General features: G+C 36.3%; 1 protein-coding gene across 1 annotated transcript; it reads left to right on the top strand.

The window, feature by feature from the left end:
* Nucleotides 1-18,785: 18,785 nt before the first annotated feature.
* On the top strand, nt 18,786-19,553 carry LOC122729583 (olfactory receptor 6C1-like). Its single transcript, XM_043968541.1, has one exon. The coding sequence runs from the start codon at nt 18,786-18,788 to the stop codon at nt 19,551-19,553; it is 768 nt and encodes a 255-aa protein (XP_043824476.1).
* The last annotated feature ends 1,545 nt before the right edge of the window (nt 19,554-21,098 follow it).

Below are 21,098 nucleotides of genomic sequence, written 5' to 3'. Positions count from 1 at the left end.
CTTCTGCCCCTTAAGGAGTTCTTTTCTCCAATGGAATTTTGTTTCTCTTTTTTCCATTGGGCAATTCTGTTTTTTTAAGGTGGTAGGTTTGTTAGCATTTTGGTTTTTTGGTACCAAGTTGTTAATTCTCTTTTCATAATGTAATTGCATCAGTATCATTTTTTTTCTCATTTTTTCCTCTATCATTCTTATCTCTTTCTTTAATTCTTCCAGGAATTTAGCTTATTTTCTGAGGAAAAATCAGGCTGTTTTGTTGCAATAGTTTGTTAGTTCTTAGCAATGATTTTCAGCTTCCACTTCATTTTTTTTTGCACATCAGTATACCTATCCCAATGTAATTATGGAGTTACAGTCACTGCCAGATGTCTCCAATCCTCTTTTAAAAATAATAATTGTGATTGAGTGCTCTTTTAAGAGTCACAACTTTTATATGTTTCCTTGGAATAGTAGGTATTCTTCAAAACACAACAAAAAGATCAACAAAATAGGTGGGAGAATCAATATGTTCAGCACTCATCTGATAGAAGATTCACTGAAGAAGAAATCTATTGTCCTCTCAAGGTATATATTTGAGATATGACAGAGAATATACTTATTAATTAATCAATCAATCAGCTAATACTTATGAAGTGCTTACTATGTGCTAAGCACTGGTTTTGGAATATAAGTAGAAAGAATGAAACAGTCTTTTCAGAATGAGTTTATGTTTTAATAGAGAAGTGAAAGAAAAGCAAAAATATACATATAGTATATATAATAAATATAGTTAACAACCACAAAAATTAAAAAAAATAAATATGAACTATTTTGAAAGGGAAGGTACTAGCAGTTGGATTTATCAGGCAGCACTTCATACAGAAGATTACTATTTATTTCTGGGGATGGACACTAATGATACTGCCAAAAGAAATGTTGCAAAACATCATATTGAAGATTTTGAAGTCTTAGGTAAGAGCCACAATACCACTTGTACACCTAACTTAACCCCAATTGCCTGAGGGGAAAAAATGGTAAAAAGGCATTTGTCAAGGGACTTGCAAATGTAAATTTTTTTTTTCAGGGCAGTGAGGGTTAAGTGACTTGCCCAGGGTCACACAGCTAGTAAGTGTCAAGTGTCTGAAGCCGGATTTGAACTCAGGTCCTCCTGAATCCAAGGCCGGTGCTTTATCCACTGCACCACCTAGCTGCCCCAATGTATTTTTTTTTAAAAGGGTTTAAACAAAAAATTATGATGTGGAAGAAGAAAACAAAATAGCTATTCACATGGACCAATCTAGATAACAGAGAGAATAGCCACAATGAAGGAAGAATTTCAGATGAAATACCCATTAATTCACAGGAGACAAAAATCTAAGAGGAGAGTGAGTAATAAAATTTCTTTACACAAATGCCTAAATACTAGGCAACAAAGAAAAAGGAACTAGAAGCTCTAACACAAGGAAGCGAATATCACCTCATGCTACAAGTATCATTCACACTTGATTGGACAAAAGCCATAGCTGAAATATTTTTTCTGAATGGATATACTTTATATTTAAGAAATGAGATAGGTATGAGGAAGATATAGGAAGGAAGAAGGTAGTGTTACATATTAAGAAGACACATTCAAGTGAGGAAATTCAAGACCCATAGTGGAGGAGGAGGTGGAGCCAGATAATGGAGAGAAGCCAGTAAGCTGCCTGAGCTGTCCCAAATTTCCCTTAAAAACAACATTAAATCAAGCCTCTAAACAGATTCTGTTTTGTTGTTGTTGTTGTTTGTTTTTTAAGTTTGTTTCTGTTTTTTTTTTTCAGGGCAATGAAGGTTAAGTGCCTTTCCCAGCGTCACACAGTTACCAAGTGTCAAGTGTCTGAGGCTGGATTTGAACTCAGGTCCTCCTGAATCCAGGGCTGGTGCTTTATCCACTACACTATCTAGCTGCCTCTAAACAGATTTTGAACATCATATGAAGACCTCCAAAAAAACTATTACATACAGGGAAATAAGGGAGGGGGAAACATTGTTTCAACCTTACTCTCACTAGATTTGATTCAAAGAGGGAATAACATATAGGTTCATTTGGATAAAGAAACTGAGCATATTCTTCAGGAAAGTAAAAGAGAAAGGGGAAAAGGGGGGGCTAAGAGAAGCGAGGGCAGAAGAAGGGGAGAAAAGGGTAAAGAAAAGGGAGGGGGCCTGATAAAAGGGAGGGCACACTGGGGGAGGCAGGGGTAAGAAGCAAAACATTGATGAGGAGGAATAGGATAAAAGAAGTGGGGGAAAGTACAAAGAGGGTAAATAGAATTTAGGGAAATAGACAGCTAGTAATAATAACTGTGAATGTGAATGGAATGAACTCTGCCATACAATGGAAACAAATAGCAGAGTGGATTAAAAACCAGAATCCACAATAAGTTGTTTGCGAGAAACACATTTGAGGCATAGAGATACACACAGAGTAAAGGTAAAAGGTTGGAGCAGAATATATTATGCTCCAGCTGAAGTAAAAGAAGCAGGGGTAGGGGCAGCCAGGTGGTGCAGTGGATAGAGCACCAGACCTGGATTCAGGAGGACCTGAGTTCAAATCCAACCTCAGACACTTAACACTTACTAGTTGTATGACCCTGGGCAAGCCACTTAACCCCAATTGCTTCACCAAAAAACCAACAATAACAACAACAAAAACCAAACAAACAAACAAAAAAAGCAAGGGTAGCAATCCTTATCTCAGACAAAACAAATGCACAAAGAGATCTAATTAAAAGAGATAAGGAAGGAAACTACATCTTGCTAAAATGTAGTATAGAAAATGAAGAAATATCAATACTAAACATCCATGCGTCAAGTGGTATAGCATCCAAACTCTTAGAGGAGAAGTTAAATGAGTTACAAGAGGAAATAGCAAAACTATACTAGTGGGGGATCTGAATCTTCCCCTCTCAGAATTAGATAAATCTAGCCACAAAATAAATAAGAAAGAAGTGAAAGAGGTGAATAGAATCTTAGAAAAGTTAGATATGATAGATGTCAGGAGAAAAGTGAATGGGTATAGAAAGGAATATACCTTTTTCTCAGCAGTACATGCCACATTTTAAAAAACTGACCATGTATTAGGGCACAAAAGCCTCATAGTTAAATGTAGAAAGGCAGAAATAATAAATGCATCCTTCTCAGATCATGATGCAATAAAAATTACATTGAATAAAGAGCCATGGAAAGGTAGACTGAAACTTAATTGGAAACATAATCATTTCATTCTAAAGAATGAGTGGGTCAAACAACAAATCATAAAAACACTCAATAACTTCATCCAAGACAATGACAATAATGAGACAACATACCAAAATCTATGGGATGCAGCCAAAGCAGTGCTTAGGGAAATTCTTATATCTCTAACTGCTAACATCAATAAAAAAGAGAAAGAGGAAACCAATAAATTGGGCATGCAACTTAAAAAACTAGTAAAAGAACAAATTAAAAATCCCCAATTAAATACTACATTAGAGGGTGCAGAGCCAAGATGGTGGAGAGAAGCTAAGAATGTTCCTGAGCTTTCTCGTATTTCCCTCAAAAACAACAATAAACCAAGCCTCTAAACAGATTCTGGAACTACAGAACCTACAAAAAGAGAGACAAAATCTTGCTACATGAGAAAATTTAGAAGACTTCAGAAAAGGTCTGTCTCACCTGGGGTAAAAGGGGAGGGTGGCTCACCTCAGTAAAGCTCAGCTCAGTGTGGCTTAGCACCACTCATCTCAGCTGGCAGATTACCTCAGCAAAGTTCCACTCAGTGGCAGCTCAACACTGTTGTAACTTGACACAGCTGAGAGTGGGGCAGCTGAGAGAAGTAAGAAACTTGCAACTGTGAACCCTGTGCCCCAGGAGCAGACTTCAACTTGATAAGTTTAAAAATAGCCTACAACATGAGCAAGAAACAAAAAAGGACCCTTAGCATTGACAACTTCTATGGTGAAAGGGAAGACCAAAATTCAAACACAGATGAGTTAGTCAAAACACCCACAAGTGAAGACTCAAGAGGGAAGATGATCTTGTCTCAAGACCAAAAAGCCATCTTTGAAGTGCTCAAAAAGGCTTTTAAAAATCAAATAAGAGAGGTAGAAGAAAAATGGAAAAAGAAATAAGAGACATGAGTTACACTGCAAAAAGAAGCACAAAAAAAAAATGACTGAGGAAAACAATTCCTTAAAAAATACAATTGGCCAAATGAGAGAAAAAAATTAGCCAAACAGAAAAAGAAGTGCAAAAGTTTACTGTGGAAAATAAGGCCTTAAAAATTAAAATTGAGCAGATGGAAGCGTATAACTCCATGAGACAACAAGAATCTGACGAGCAGACTCAAAAGACTGAAAAAATAGAAGAAAATGTCAAATACCTCATTGGAAAAACGACTGACCTGGAAAATAGGTCCAGGAGAGATAATCTGAGAATTATTGGACTACCTGAAAGCCATGATCAAGAAAAGAGTCTAGACAGCATATTCCAGGAAATTATTATAGAGAACTGCCTTGAAATTGTAGAATCAGAGGATAAAATTATCATTGAAAGAATACACCGAACACCTCCTGAAAGAGACCCCAAAAGGAATACTTCAAGGAATATAGTAGCCAAACTCCAGAATTATCAGGTGAAGGAGAAAATATTCCAAGCAGCCAGAAAGAAACCATTTAAGTACCATGGAGCCACAGTCAGGATTACACAGGACCTGGCAGCTTCAACATTAAAGGATCGCAGGGCTTGGAATATGATATACAGGAAGGCAAAGGAGCTTGGATTACAACCCAGGATCAACTACCCAGCAAAACTGATCATTCTCTTTCAGAGGAAAAGATGGACATTCAATGAACTAGAATATTTCCAAGGCTTCCTGAGAAAAAGACCAGAAATGAACAGAAAATTTGATCTCAAAATACAAGACTCTAGAGAAATATAAAGAGGTAAACAAGGAGGAGAAAAGGGTTGTTCAATGATGTTAAACTGCTTGAGTCCATATGAGGGAGGATAATACTTTTAACTCTTGGGATCTGTATTTCTGTAAAGGTACTGTTATTAAATCAACTTTGATGTGATGATAATAAAGAAACTTAAGGGACAAAATAAAAGAAGACTAGGGGGAGGAGAGGAAGGGAAAGGTGGAATGGGGTTAATTATATCAAAGGAGGAGGCACAAAAAGAACCCATTACAACAGAGGGAAAGAAGGGAGGGGTGGGCATTGTGGCAACCTTACTCTCATCAGACTTGGTTCAGGGAGGGAATAAAATACACTCCCATTTGTATAAAGAAATTTAGCTTACTCTTTAAGGAAACAAAAGGGGAAGGAGAAAAGGGGTGGTATTGATAGAAGGGGGGCACAAGTGGGGGAAAAGGGGCAAGTAAAAGAAGGGCAGCTGATAAAAGGGAGGACAGATTGAGGGAGGCTGTGGTCAGAAGCAAAACACTGGTCAAGTGGAATAGGGGGAAAGAAGAGGGGGGGAAAGAGTACAAAGGGGAAAAGAAGATGGAGGGAAATAAACAGTTAATAATTTTAACTGTGAATGTGAATGGGATGAACTCTCCCATAAAACAGAAGTGAATTGCAGAGTGGATTAAAAACCAGAATTCTACAATATGCTATTTACAAGAAATACATTTGAAGCAGAGAGTTACACACAGAGTAAAGGTAAAAGGCTGGAGCAGAATATATTATGCATCAGCTAAACTCAAAAAAGCAGGGGTAGAAATCCTTATCACAGACAAAGCAAAGGAAAAAATAGATCTAATTAAAAGAGATAAGGAAGGAAATTACATCTTACTTAAAGGTACTATAGATAATGAAGCAATATCAATATTAAACATGTATGCACCAAGTGGTATAGCATCCAAATTCTTAGAGGAGAAGTTAAATGAATTACAAGAGGAAATAGACAGTAACACTATACTCGTGGGGGAACTGAATCTTCCTCTCTCAGAATTAGATAAATCTAGCCACAAAATAAATAAGAAAGAAGTGAAAGAAGTGAATAGAATACTAGAAAAGTTAGACATGATAGATGTCTGGAGAAAACTGAATGGGGATAGAAAGGAATATACCTTTTTCACAGCAGTACATGACACATTTTCAAAAATTGACCATGTATTAGGGCACAAAAACATCATAGTCAAATGTAGAAAGGCAGAAATAATGAATTCATCCTTCTCAGATCATGATGCAATAAAAATTACATGTAATAAAGAGCCATGGAAAGGCAGATGAAAAATCAATTGGAAACTAAATAGTTTCATTCTAAAGAATGAATGGGTCAAACAACAAATCATAGAAACAATCAATAACTTTAGCCAAGAGAATGACAATAATGAGACAACATACCAAAATCTATGGGATGCAGCCAAAGCAGTGCTTAGGGGACATTTTATAGTTCTAACTGCTTACATGAATTAAAAAAGAGAACGAGGAGATCAATGAATTGGGCATGCAACTTAAAAAGCTAGAAAAAGAACAAATTAGAAATCCCCAATTAAACACTAAATTAGAAATCCTGAAAATTAAAGGATAAATTAATAAAATTGAAAGCAAGAAAACTATAGAATTAATCAATAAAATGAAGAGCTGGTTCTATGAAAAAAACAATAAAATAGATAAACCACTGGTTAATTTGATTAAAAAAAAGGAAGAAGAAAACCAAATTACCAGTATCAAAAATGAAAAGGGTGATCTTACCACCAATGAAGTGGAAATTAAAGCAATAATTAGGAACTATTTTGCCCAACTGTATGCCAATAAATTTAACAATCTAATTGAAATGGATAAATATTTACAAAAATACAAACTGCCCAGGTTAACTGAAGAGGAAATAAATTCCTTAAATAAGCCCATATTAGAAAAAGAAATTGAACAAGCCATTAATGAACTCCCTAAGAAAAAATTCCCAGGGCCAGATGGGTTTACAGGTGAATTCTACCAAACATTTAAAGAATAATTAATTCCAATATTATACAAAGTATTCAGAAAAATAGGTGAAGAAGGAGTTCTACCAAATTCGTTTTATGACACAAATATGATGGTGATACCAAAACCAGGCAGAGCCAAAACAGAGAAAGAAAATTATAGACCAATTTCCCTAATGAATATTGATGCTAAAATCTTAAATAATGTATTAGCAAGGAGATTACAGCAAGCGATCACCAGGATAACACACTATGACCAGGTGGGATTTATACCAGGAATGCAGGGCTGGTTCAACATTAGGAAAACTATTGACATAATCAACCATATCAAAAAGAAAACTAGCCAAAATCATATGATTATCTCAATAGATGCAGAGAAAGCTTTTGACAAAATACAGCACCCATTCCTAATAAAAACACTAGGTGGAGCTTTCCTTCAAATAATAAGCAGTACTTACCTAAAACCATCAGCAAGCATTATATGTAATGGAGATAAGATAGAGGCCTTCCCAATAAGATCAGGTGTGAAACAGGGATGTCCATTATCACCTCTATTATTTAATAGTGTACTAGAAATGTTAGCTTTAGCAATCAGAAAAGTAAAAGGAATTAAAGGAATTAGAATAGGCAAGGAGGAAACAAAACTAGCACTCTTTGCAGATGATATTATCGTATACTTAGAGAATAATAGAGAATCAACTAAAAATTACTTGAAATAATTAACAACTTTAGCAAAGTAGTGGGATATAAAATAAATGCACATAAATCATCAGCATTTCTATACATGACCATCAAAGTCCAGCAGCAAGAGATAGAAAGAGACATTCCATTTAAAGCAATGGTAGACAATATAAAATACTTGGGAGTCTACTTGCCAAAACAATTCCAGGAACTCTATGAACACAATTAGAAAACACTTTTGACACAAATCAAATCAGATCTAAATAATTGGAAAAATATCAATTGCTCATGGATAGGCTGAGCTAATATAATTAAAAATGACAATTCTACCTAAATTAATTTATTTATTCAGTGTCATAACAATCAGACTACCTAACAATTATTTTTATTATTTTATTTATTTTTTTTTCTTGAGGCATTTGGGGTTAAGTGACTTGTCCAGGGTCACACAGCTAGTAAGTGTTAAGTGTCTGAGGTCAGATTTGAACTCAGGTCCTCCTGAATCCAGGGCCAGTGCTCCATCCACTGCGCCACCTAGCTACCCCCAACAATTATTTTATAGAGCTAGAAAAATAATAACAAAATTCATCTGGAAAAACAAAAGGTCAAGAATATAAAGGGAAATAATGAAAAAAAAATGCACAGGAAGGTGGGCTAGCTGTACCAAATTTGAAGCTTTACTATAAAGTGGCAGTCATCAAAACTATTTGGTACTGGCTAAGAAATAGAGTACTGGATCAATGGAATAGGATAGGCACAGGAGACAGTAATAAATGACACTAGTAATGTAGTGTTTGATAAACTCAAAGACTCCAGCCTCTGGGATAGGAACTCAGTATTTGACAAAAACTCCTGGGAAAACTGGAAGATAGTATGGCAGAAATTAGGCATAGACCAACATCTTACACCTTATACTAATGTTAGGGGCTAACGAAGTCCCCCTTTCATTGTTTGAGCAAAGATCACAGACAGCCCCCCACCCCCCTTCCAGAAAATATGCACTGATTAGTTAGCCCTTAATAAGAGGGCTGTAAACCACAATGATCCTTTCTGGATACCGATGCATTTGCTTAGCACCAAGTAAACTTCAAAGGACAGAAACATGCTTCTCATCATAGATAAGGCCAACATAGCCCAAAGTCTACGAACTAATCCCCTCATCCTATATTTTTGGCATGAACTTCACACAAAGACCTTCCTTTTGCTTACCTCAAGTATAAATATGTCATACTGTCCAAATAAACTTTGCCTTTACCTCCACCCGAGTGCATGGGGCCCTTCCAATCCCATCCTATGTCTCTGTGTCTTTTTTCCTTAACATCTTACCTGTAGCAGTGCCAAACCTGTTCTAGCAGCCCCCCAGATCTGAAACTGTCATACTAAAATAAGATAAAAATGGGCAGATGATTTAGATATAAAAGGTGATACCATATGTAAATTAGGAGAGGAAGGAATAGTTTACCTTTCAGATCTTTAGAAAGGAGAACAGTTTATGACCAAACCAGAGATAGAGAATATTATGAAATACAAAATGGATGGCTTTGATTACATTAAATTAAAATGTTTTTGTACAAACAGAAGCAATGCATCCAAAATTAGAAAGGATACAGAAAGTTGGGAAACAATTTTTATAACCAGTACTTCTGATAAAGGCTTCATTTCTAAAATATATCAGGAACTAAATCAAATTTATAAGAACCCAAGTCATTCCCCAATTGAGAAATGGTTAAAGGATATGAACAGGCAGTTTTCTGATGAAGAAACCAAAGCTATCTATTCCCATATGAAAAAATGCTCTGGGCAGCTAGGTGGCACAGTGGATAGAGCACCGGCCCTGGAGTCAGGAGTACCTGAGTTCAAATCCGGCCTCAGACACTTAACACTTACTAGCTGTGTGACCCTGGACAAGTCACTTAACCCCAATTGCCTCACTAAAAAAAAAATGCTCTAAATATGTAATGATTAGAGAGATGCAAATTAAAAGAACTCTGAGGTACCACCTGACACCTATCAGATTGGCTAATATGACAAAAAAGGAAAATAATAAATGTTGGAGAAGCTGTGGAAAAATTGGAACACTAATGCATTGTTGGTGGAGCTGTGAACTGATCCAATCATTCTGGAGAGCAATTTGGAATTATGCCCAAAGGGCTATAAAGCTGTGCATACCCTTTGACCCAGCAATACCACTTTTGGGTCTTTTTCCCAAAGAGATCATAAAAAAGGGAAAAGGCCCCACATGTAAAAAAATGTTTATAGCTGATCTTTTTGTGGTGGCAAGGAATTGGAAATTGAGGGGTTGCCCATTGATTGGGGAATGGCTGAACAAGTTGTGGTATATGAATGTAATGGAATTCTATTTTGCTATAAGAAACAATGAGCAGGCAGATTTCAGAGAAACCTGGAAGGATTTGCATGAACTGATGATGAGTGAGATGAACAGAACCAGGAGAACATTGTGCACAGTATCATCAACATTGTGAGTTGATCAACTGTAGTGAACTTGATTCTTCTCAGCAATGCAATGGCACAGGATGATTCCAAGGGACTCATGATGGGGAAGGCTCTCCAAATCCAGAAAAAAAAAAGGAACTGTAGAATATTGATGCAGATTGAATCATACTATTTCTTTTGTTTTTAGTGCTGTTGTTTTTCTTTTTTGAGGTTTTTCCTTTTTACTCTGATTCTTCTCTTATAACATGACTGATGCAGAAATGTGTTTAATGTTATTGTACATATATAGCCTATATCATATTTCTTGCTGTCTTGGGGAGGGGGGAGGGAGAGGATGGAGGGAGAGAGAATTTGAAGTTGGAAATCTTGTAGAAGCAGATGTTGAAGACTATCTGTATATGTAACTGGAAAATAACAAAATACTTTCACAGTTTAAAAAAAAGACCCATAGTGGAACAGTTGGGAAAGCATGCAGAGGGCATTTGGGTAAAGGTCAATAGAGGGAAAAATAAAAGTGATTTTGTCATCGGGGTACACTACAGAAAACACTTGCACAAGAAGTGCAAATAAATGAGTAATTTGGAGGAAAGACCAAAAGTCTGAGGGTTTCAGTTATCAAGATATCTATTGGAAGTATCAATCTGTCAAAAGTAGAGCTGGTAGTAACTTCTAGATTTATCTTAATAACAGTTCCATCTTTCAAAATGTATAGGAACCAGCCAGAGGATTTGCTATTATTATATATTATTATATAGTTACAGTGGAAATTCACCAACAAAATTAGGTTTTTTAAAAATGCAGAAGCAAGGTCAGATAGCAGAAAATGCATTTTTTTCATTTTTTTAGAGTTTTATTATTCCCCAAATTACACATAACAACAATTTTTACATCAATTTCTAAAACTTTGTGTTCTAAAATCCCTCCCTCCCTATCCACACTCCCTAAAGAATGTAAGCAATTCAATATAATCTATACATGTGTAGTTATGCAAAACATTTCCACATTATTCAGGTTATAAAAGAAAATGTACAAACAAACTTTTAAAATAGGAACTAAAAATAAATAGCTTCAATCTGTATTCAGACCCCATCAGTTCTTTCTATGGAGTTGGACTCCATTTTTCATAAGTCCTTCAGAGTTGTCTTAGATCATTGTATTGCTGAAAATAGCTAAGTCATTCACAACTTACAATATTGCTGTTACTTTGTATGTAGTACATTTCACTTTTCATTAGCTTGTGTAATTCATTCAAGGTTTTTCTGATAGCATTCTCCTCATCATTTCTTATAGGAAAATAATGTTCCATCATAATCTCATCCCACAATCTGTTCAGCCATTCCCCAATTGATGGGCATCTCCTCAATTCAAAATTCAACTTTTTGGTTTTTATGTCTTTTTGGATACCCGACCTAGTAGTGGTATTACTAGGTCAAACACCATGCCTGGTTTTATAGCCCTTTGGTCATAGTTCGAAAATGCTTTACAGAATGCTTGAATCAGTTTGCAACTTTACCAAGACTGCATTAATGTCTCATTTTCCCCATATCCTTTACAATATTTGTCATTTTCCTCTGTTGTCCTATTATCTAATCCAATAAGTATGAGGTAGCATCTCAGAATTGTTTCAACCTGCATTTCTCCAATCAATAGTGAATTAGAGCATATTTTTTTCTTATGGCTATAGGTAGCTTCGATTATTTCATCTGAAAATCTCATATCTTTTCATAACCTATCAATTGGGGAATGGGTCTTATTTTAACAAATTTCACTTATTTCTCTATGTGTTTGAGAAATGAGGCTTGTCAGACAGACTTGCTTCAAATTTTTTCACAATTACTATTGCAACCTGTATTTCCCTCCATCCCTTGACATTTACTCTATTTTCTATCTTCTTTCACCCTGTCTCTCCTCAAAAGTGTTTTGCTTCTGACTGCCCCTCCCCCAATGTGCCCTCCCTTCTATCACCTTATCTCCTTCCCTTCTGATTTTACTGCAGAGTAAGATGGATTATTATACCCAATTGAGTGTGTATGCTATTCTCTCTTTGAGCCAATTATGATAAGAGTAAGGTTCACTCACTCTCAAGCACCTCCATGGTATAAGCTTTTTCTTGCTTCTTTTATGTGATACTTCACCCCATTACACCTCTCCCTTTCCTTTTCTCCCAGTGAATTCCTCTAACTCTTAATTTTATTTTTTTAAAGATAACATCCCTTCATATTCAACTTACATCTGTGCCCTCTGTCTAAATATACTCCATCCAGCTGCCCTGATAATGAGAAATTTCTTATGAGTTGCAAGTATCATCTTCCCATATAGGAATGTAAACAGTTTGGCCTTTTAATATCCCTTATAATTTCTTTTTCCTGTTTACCTTTTTATGCTTCTCTAAGGTCTTGAATTTGAAAGTCAAATTTTCTACTCAGCTCAGGTATTTTCATCAAGAATACCTGAAAGTCTTCTCTTCCATTGAATTCCCATTTTCACCCTGAAGGATCATACTAAGTTTTGCTGGGTAAATTATTCTTCATTATGATCCCAGTTCCTTTACCCTCTGGAATATCATATTCCAAGCCCTCTAATCCTTTAAGGTAGAAGCTGCTAGATCTTGTGTTATCCTGACTGGCTCCACAGTGCTTGAATTATTTCTCTCTGGCTGCTTGCAATATTTTCTCCTTGATCTGAGAACCCTGGACTTTGGCTATAATATTGCAGAAAGTTTTCATTTTGGGATTTATTTCAGGAATTGATTGGTGAATTCTTTCAGTTTCTATTTTACCTTATGATTCTACAATATCAGGGCAATTCCCCCTGACAATTTTTGGGAAGATGATGTCTAGCCTCTTTTTTGATCATGGCCTTCAGGTAGTCCATTAATTTTTTAGTTATTTCTCCTGGATATATTTTCCAAGTCAGTTGTTTTCCCAATGAGATATTTCACATTCCCTTCTATTTTTTCATTCTTTTGTTTTTGCTTTATTGTTTCTTGATTTCACATAAAGTCATTAGCTTCTATTTGCTCAATCTTAATCTTTTTGGAATTATTTTCTTCAGGGAGCTTTTGTACCTCCTTTTCCATTTGGCCAATTTGCCTTTTCAAGGCAAATAACACACACAGGTGTTATTTTGTTCAGTATTGTGTGTGTGTGTGTGTGTGTGTGTGTGTTTCCTTTACCAAGCTGTTGACTTGTTTTCATGATTTTCTTGCATCACTTCTCATTTTTTCTTCTATCTTTCTTACTTTATTTTAAAGTCCTTTTTGAGCACTTCTATGGCCTAAGACCAATTAATATTTTTCTTAGAAGCTTTGGATGTAGGAGCTTTGACTTTGTTATCTTCTTCTAAGGCTATATTTTGATCTCCCTTGTCACCATAGAAACTTTCTAGCATCAGAATTTTTTTTTTCTGTTTGTTCATTTTCCCAGCCTCTTCCTTTGCTTTTACCTATTTTTTTAAAGTGGGGCACTGCTTCCAGGATAGAGTGCACACTGTCCCAAGATTCAGGGTGTTTTAGCAGCTGTTCTCTGAGATAGTTCTAGGAATTTGTGAGTCCTTAGTTCTTCCAAGGTTGTATATTTTAAGGAGAGATATGTTCAACACTCTCCTTGCCTGTGCTCTAGTCTTCAAGCAACCACAGGCCTGCTTTTCTGCCCTGGAAGTACAGAGTCCTGCTCCACTGTGGCTTCAAGATCTAGTGTGTTTGTGCTCCTCTCCCACTTGGGGTTGCCACCCAAGACTGTGATCTGGATTGGGGTATGGGCAAAACAACAGTCCTGCCTTGGTGCTAGCAAATAGATCCCTGTAATCTCCTTCTGGTCTGTGGGCTGAGTTCCAGAAGTTGCATATGATGATTCAGAAGCTACCCAGGCCTGTTCCTATTCCTCTGGGTCTGGGTCTTCGCTGGGGTTGGGTCTGTGCTGGCATAGCTTGTGCTGGGCTGCACTTCACTCTCACCTTGGTAATTTATTTACTGCCAAGTTTCTCAGTTGTCTTTGGATAGAAAATGATTTCAACCTCTCTTTTTGGGGGTTCTGATGCTCCAGGAATTGTCTTAGGGCATTATTTGAAGGCATTTGGAGGGATTTGGGGGAGAGCTCAGGAAAGTCACTGGCTTTCTTCTGCCATCTTGGCTTCCCCCAGAAAAGGGATATTAATGTGGAGTGATGGCTTTATAATAGTGGCAGGAGTGCTGATACTCCATTAACTGTGGGTAAGAAGGAAGGTAAGAATAACAAGAAGATATAAGTTTAGAAATTGGGAGGAAATGAACATCAAAAAAGGATAAGAACTTTTCCTGGAATGGATGGAATGGTGATAACTATAAACAAAAAGGAGGCAGAGCTTCTCATTTCTTATTTTGATTTTATTTTCTCTGCCAGTTAGAATATATTTGTTTTGGAAAACGCAAGCGAAAAAAAATGCTGAAGTTGATAAGTAACATAAGCAAGGAGATAACAAAAAAGACATCTGATTCTTAGGATTATAGGTATAAAGTTAGAAGGAACCTTAGAAGTAATCTAGTCCAGCCTTCTCATTTTGCAGATGAAGAAATTAATGCCTGGAAGATCTGAATGACTTTCCCAAGATCACACAGGTTGTATGAGGCAGAGCTGGGGTTTGAATCCAGAGCCTGAGGGCTATACATCCATCTCCCTTAATACTATATCATATAGTCTTCCTATTCTAAATGAATTCAGTTTGTCTGACCCCATGAATTGGCATCTTGGCCAACTGCCATCTGATAACTCAGAATGAAGGCAATTAATGTCTTAAATGGTAAGTTCCCATAATCCAAGTCTCATATGGATTTAAAAATTGAGGATAATAAATGATGGCAAAAAATGTGAATACATCTTAACTCAGAATATAATATATAATTATGCAACAATTTCAAATAATACCCACCTTTTTTACTAAGTATACAATTAGTTTTGTGAAAAATTGGAACATGTTTAAATACAAGTTAAAGCACAACACAATCTCAAAGAAAACTTTTTTTTTGAAAAAAGAAAACTTTTAAAAATGTTTGCCCCCATTTTTTTTTTGGAATAGGCTTATCAAAAATAACAATTCTAGAATCAATTTACACTTGCCATGGCAACCAATTTGCCAGGGAAATGCTCTATAGAGTTTAATCAAATAATCAGTTGAGAGAAAAAAATAACAAAAACAAAAAACTCAGAATATGGGAGCACAATACTCCTAGAATTAACATTGTATTATGAAATCAAAAAGATCTTTCAATGTTTCAAAATTAGATAGATGAATGAATAGAAGAAAATATACATGGAACAATAAAAGACAATGAAATTCAAACTAGGGAAATCTAAATGAATATGAACTTAATATTAATAAGAGTATTATAAAATATAAACTTCATCACACGACTATAAAAAGCTTTTACCAATATTCTCCTTGTTTTGAAAACTAAGTATAAAACACAATCTCAAAATCATGAAAATCTCTATGAAAATAAACCCATACCATTAATTTCAAAATGTAGATGTAATAGCATAGAAGTCCTATGTAACCTCTGAACTGACATTATTGCTCTGAATGAATTTAGAACCCTTTTGATTCTGATGGCTAAAATCCCCAATACTCATATCAATACCTTTCTGCTTACTTCTACATTTCTGAAAAATATGTACCCTTCCATGGCAAAAGAAGTGGAGTCTTGAACTATGATGATGATTGTCATTTTTATTCAGATTAAGTTTTATTCCTTTAACCCCTCTATATTGTCTGTTGGTCCTTTCATAACACAAATGCTTTAGAAGTTTACTAATTAAAGACAAAAGCAGATTGGCAAAATTATGAACAAAGTGAGCATATCTGGAATTTAAAGAGTTTTCTAAGGTCCTCTCAGAATCACAGTTCAGCTGGGGCAGGGCTGCAAATGCAGGTAGAGAAAGCAGCACATGCGCATTAGATCTCTGGACTTCCCTGGCAGGGGAATCAAGGGGCTTGGCCAAGGGAGGGGTAGAAGGTGGGGTCTGGAGAGGAGGGGAGGGACCAGGGCAATTTGAATCAGACTTGATTTTGAACTCAGGCCTGGGTTCCCCTTCCCCCACTGCTAGGGGATTAAAAGCTTCTAGAGGTTGGGTTGTAGCCTCTAGGCATGCAAAATTAGAACAACAATTAGTGTTAGAACTTGGAAAAACTGCAGGAATCAGAGGTTTCTCTGAAAAGGCATGGTTGGGACAGAGGGGGATATTTATATTCCCTAGTGTGAGTACCTTGCTGGCTCTTTTAACAAAAATTTAAAAAAAATAGAAAATCCACAAAAATAAAGCATTAACATGATCTTATCTCTCATTTGTCTGGTTAAACAGACTAAAATAAAAAATAGGGTAATTAGGGAGTTTAAAAGGTCCATTTGAAAATTTAAAGGTACTTAGCAGTTTAAAGGGACAGGGTAGGGGAAATTTCTTACCCAACTGGAAGATCAAAAGATTGAGGTTCAGCTTTCCTCTTGGTGGTCAGCCATCTGTAAGGGCTAAAATTCTAGCTAAACTATCTAAAATCTAAGGAGTGGTTGCCAATAAATTATAAGCTTTAGCAAGAGTATTTAAATGTTTAAGTATTTATTAAAGAACATTAGGATCAGAGAGAAAGGTAAACATCTAACTATTTCTAAGAGACCCCGTCATCCTACCCACTATGACAAGGTCAGGAACCAAAAAGAGACAGAACCCCTCCGCCAGCGTCTGCTTCCTATTTCATGTCCTCCTGCCAGAAGTGGGAGGCTCCTCAAGTTGATTGCCTGGTAGCCTTGATAGACAGTACCTATGAGCAAACGCCACTTCCTGATGCAAAGGACCTTGACCACATGACTTGCCCTCAGAGACCTTCTCCTCATGGTGGAGCTTTTCTACAGTAAGTCTCCAGCAGGTGGCATCATTCCAATCATTACAGGGGAGGGGGAAGAGGAGAGATTGTCTAGTGGTAGTTCATATGAAGGAAACAAGAAAAAAGCTTATGGAGGGGAGGGGAATTGGGGAGTGAGTGAACCTTAATATCATCATAATTGGCTCAAAGAAGGACTAACATACATACTCAAGTAGGTATAGTAATATATTTTTGCCCTGAGGGAGGGGAAGGAGATGAGGGGGGAAGGGGAAGGAGGGAAGGGAAGATTGGGGGAGAGAGAGCAGTAAAAAGCAAAGCACTTTCAAGGAAGGTGAAGATGTTCTGCATTACTGCACAAGTATGACATATTGAATTGCTTGATTGCATAGGGAGAGTTGAGGAGCGAAGGAAGAAGAAAATTTAGAACACTGAATTAGCTCAAAGACCTTAATCTCATCAGGGTGAGTGAAAGTCAAGAAGGCTGTTCCTAATACAAGCTTCAGGGCATTCTGCCAAGGGTCCAACAAAAAGTCTCAACTTTGCTTCACACTTAGCTTTACTAGGCTTCCTAGAGCTTAGCCAGATTTTATTTTTTAGTTTTCTTAACTTCTTTACACCATTCCTAGAAATATAGGATAGATGATGATAAGATTGACAATTGAGATAACAGGAGATCAACAGTGTAAATGATAAGAGATATGTCATTAACTTCATGGTTATAGTTTAGTAGAGGTATTTGGTAAATATACAGCTATAAAATGCAATAATACATGATAAGCACACCAAAGGTGCAAAAACTGCTCTTAGCCTAGAGACAGAGAAGTTTGTTACTAACTAGAGGAATGTTATTCCCATTTTATAGACAAATAAGCAGAGGCAGACATAAAATGGACATTGTGATATGGGTCAGGATGGAGGAGTGAGAGAAGAATAGAATATGTCATAGATAAAGGCGGGGGATTGTGAGCAAAGTGCAAAGTTTGTGGGATATGCTGAAGTATATGGTAAATTATTCTAGGTTGGCTAGAGAGCATAATGAATTAAATGATTGGTGGACAATTACAGGTGACCTTAAATAATAGCTTAAAAAGAAAAAGGAAGTTCTCATTTCATTTGGAGGCATATGGTATTTAGCCATATTCTACCCTGTACTTTATTTGGGTACATATGTTCCCAACTCCGTTAAGCTACTTAGAACCATCTATAATGTCTTACTTAATGTATAAAAGACAGCATTATAAGATAAGCCTAAAAAAAGTAGATTCATGGGCAATTACAGATGACCTTAAATCATAACTTAAGGAAAAAAAGGAATTTCTCATTTCATTTGGAGGCATATGGTACTTAACTACATTGTATCATGTATTTTATATGGGTACATATGTTCTCAACTCTGCTAAGCTCCTTAAAACCATCAATCATGTCTTACTTGTCTTTGAGATCTACCATACTAACATAAATCTGTTAATATGTATTAAATGATTTGTCCAATTTATTTGTGAAATTATTTAGTATTTATACAGCATTTTATTATTTACCAAACTTTAAATCATGTGTATTAAATTTATTTATTAAATAATTTGTTAAATTAACAAATATCTGAATGATTGAATGAATTAATTCTATTGCTTTGTCCCGGCTCCTTTTCAAGTATAGCCCATACATACCTTTTCTCTTCCTTTTATTTTTAAATTCTGTTTCCTTTGATTTTATTATTATTTTTTTGTAGATCTACTAGAGAAAAGAGAAAACAAACATTAAAAATCACACGCAAGTGACAGAGTTCATCCTCCTGGGATTGACAGAAGACCCACAGCTTCAAATACTCCTTTTTTTCTTTCTCTTGCTGGCCTACCTACTCAGTGTTGCTGGGAATATGACTATCGTTATCCTCACCCTGCTGGATTCTCACCTCCAGACCCCAATGTATTTCTTCCTCCAAAATTTCTCCATCTTAGAAATTTCATTTACAACTGTCAGTGTTCCCAAATTCTTGGGCACCATTATCACTGAGGACAGGACCATTTCCTATAATGGCTGTATGGCTCAGTTGTTTTTTATCATTCTCTTTGGAGCAAATGAATTTTACCTTCTAGCAGCCATGTCCGATGACTCCTATGTGGCCATCTGCAAACCCCTGCATTACATGACCATCATGAGCCCCAGAGTCTGCACAATGCTTGTGTTCTGCTCATGGTTCATGGCACTCATGATGATCTTCCCAGCAATCCTTCCGATGCAAGAGCTTGGCTATTGTGTTGCTGTAATTGACCATTTCATCTCTGACTATTCTCCCCTTTTACAGCTATCTTGTACAGATGGACAATTCTTAGAAACAATGGGAATTTCTTGGGCTATAATAATTCTTATGTTAACACTGGCATTAATAATTCACTCCTACACTTACATCATCCAGACAATTCTGCATTTTCCCTCTGTCAGTCAGAGGAAAAAGGCCTTTTCCACTTGTTCTTCTCATATGATTGTCATCTCCATTTTTTATGGCAGCTGCATCTTCATGTATATCAAACCTTCAGCAAAGGAGAGAGCATCTTTGAGCAAGGGAGGGGCTGTGCTTAATACATCAGTAACCCCCATGTTGAATCCCTTCATTTATAGCCTAAGGAATCAGCAAGTGAAATAGGCTTTCATGGACATGATCTGCAAGATTATATTTTCTTTAAACAAAAGAAAGCATTAATTGAACTGAAAGAAAGGTGCAATATAAAATAGAAATTTTTTGACACTCTGTTCATGCCAGCTCCCTCATGCCTCCATATTTTTTATTTCTTATGTACAATATTTCAAAAGAATTCTCTTTATAAATCAAATCTAAGCAACTAATTATCTTGTATTTAATTTGTATACATGTGTATACAAAAATTCATGTGTACATGTGTGTGTACATATTTATACACACATGTATTTGTGTATATATATGTATGTGTGTATTTTTGAGTGTGTATGTGTGCATATACATGGTCTCTCTCAACATAATATATGCTCTTTGAGAAGAGGGATTATTAAATTTTCTGTCTATTTGATTGTTTATTTATTTATTTAGGATTTTATTAGTGTGGGTGCTCCCCTACACTTACCTTTTATTTTATTTATTTATTTTTTAGCAACATTTCTTTTCTTTTTTTTTCTTTTTTTTTTTTAAGTGAGGCAATTGGGATTAAGTGACTTGCCCAGGGTCACACAGCTAGTACATGTCAAGTGTCTGAGGCCAGATTTGAACTCAGGTATTCCTGACTCCAGGGCCGGTGCTCTATCCACTGCGCCACCTAGCTGCCCCTATTTTGTTTTTTCCAGTTACATGTAAGGGTAGTTTTCAACATTCATTTTCATAAGATTTAGAGTTCCAAATTTTTCTCCCTCCCTCCCTTTCCTCCCCCCTCCACAACACAGCAACCAGGTTATATATGTACATTCCACAAGTGTTCTTTTTTTATCAGTTCTTTCTATGGGGGTGGATTGTATGCTTCCTCATTAGTCCCTTGGAATTGTCTTGGATCATTGCATTGCTGAGAGGAGTTAAGTCATTCACAAATGCTCATTGAAGAATACTGCTGTCACTATGCACAATGTTCTCCCAGCTCTGCTCACTTCACTATACATTAATTTATGTGTCTTTCCAGGTTCTTCTGGTATCATCCTATTTGTCATTTCCTATAGCACAAAACCATTCCACCATAATCATATAGCACAACTTCTTCCATCATTCCTCAATTGATGCACATTCCCTTGATTCCCAATTCTTAGCCACCACAAAGAGTTGCTATAAAGATTTTTTGTACAATTTCCCCCTTTTCTTTTTCATGCTTACTATTGTTAACTGTTTCCCTTCCATCCTATTCCCTTCCCCATGATATTTATTCTATTATCCATTTTCTTTCTTCCTGTCTGTCCCCTCCCCCACTCTGCCCTTCCTTCTTTTGCCCCTCTCTCTTTATCCCCTTTCCCTCCTATTTTCCTGCAGGGTTATAGAGATTACTCCAGCCAACTGAGTGTGTACTTATTCCCTCCTTGAGCCAATTCTAATGAGATTGAGGTCTTTGAACCAATTCTGATGAGTATCAGGCTAGTTACTGCACAGATTAAATAGATTACTCCACCCAGTTGGGTGTGTGTGATAGTCCCTCCTTGAGCCAACTCTGATGAGTTTAAGGTCTTAGAGCCTTTTCTG

The sequence above is a fragment of the Dromiciops gliroides genome, chromosome 5 (genome assembly GCF_019393635.1).
Source record: "Dromiciops gliroides isolate mDroGli1 chromosome 5, mDroGli1.pri, whole genome shotgun sequence".
NCBI classification, from domain to species: Eukaryota; Metazoa; Chordata; class Mammalia; order Microbiotheria; family Microbiotheriidae; genus Dromiciops; species Dromiciops gliroides.
This window is presented reverse-complemented; position numbering and strand designations above follow the sequence as displayed.

Coding starts and splice junctions, on each gene's coding strand:
- LOC122729583 (XM_043968541.1), top strand. CDS start 18,786: ATGACTATCGTTATCCTCACCCTGCTGGATTCTCACCTCCAGACCCCA.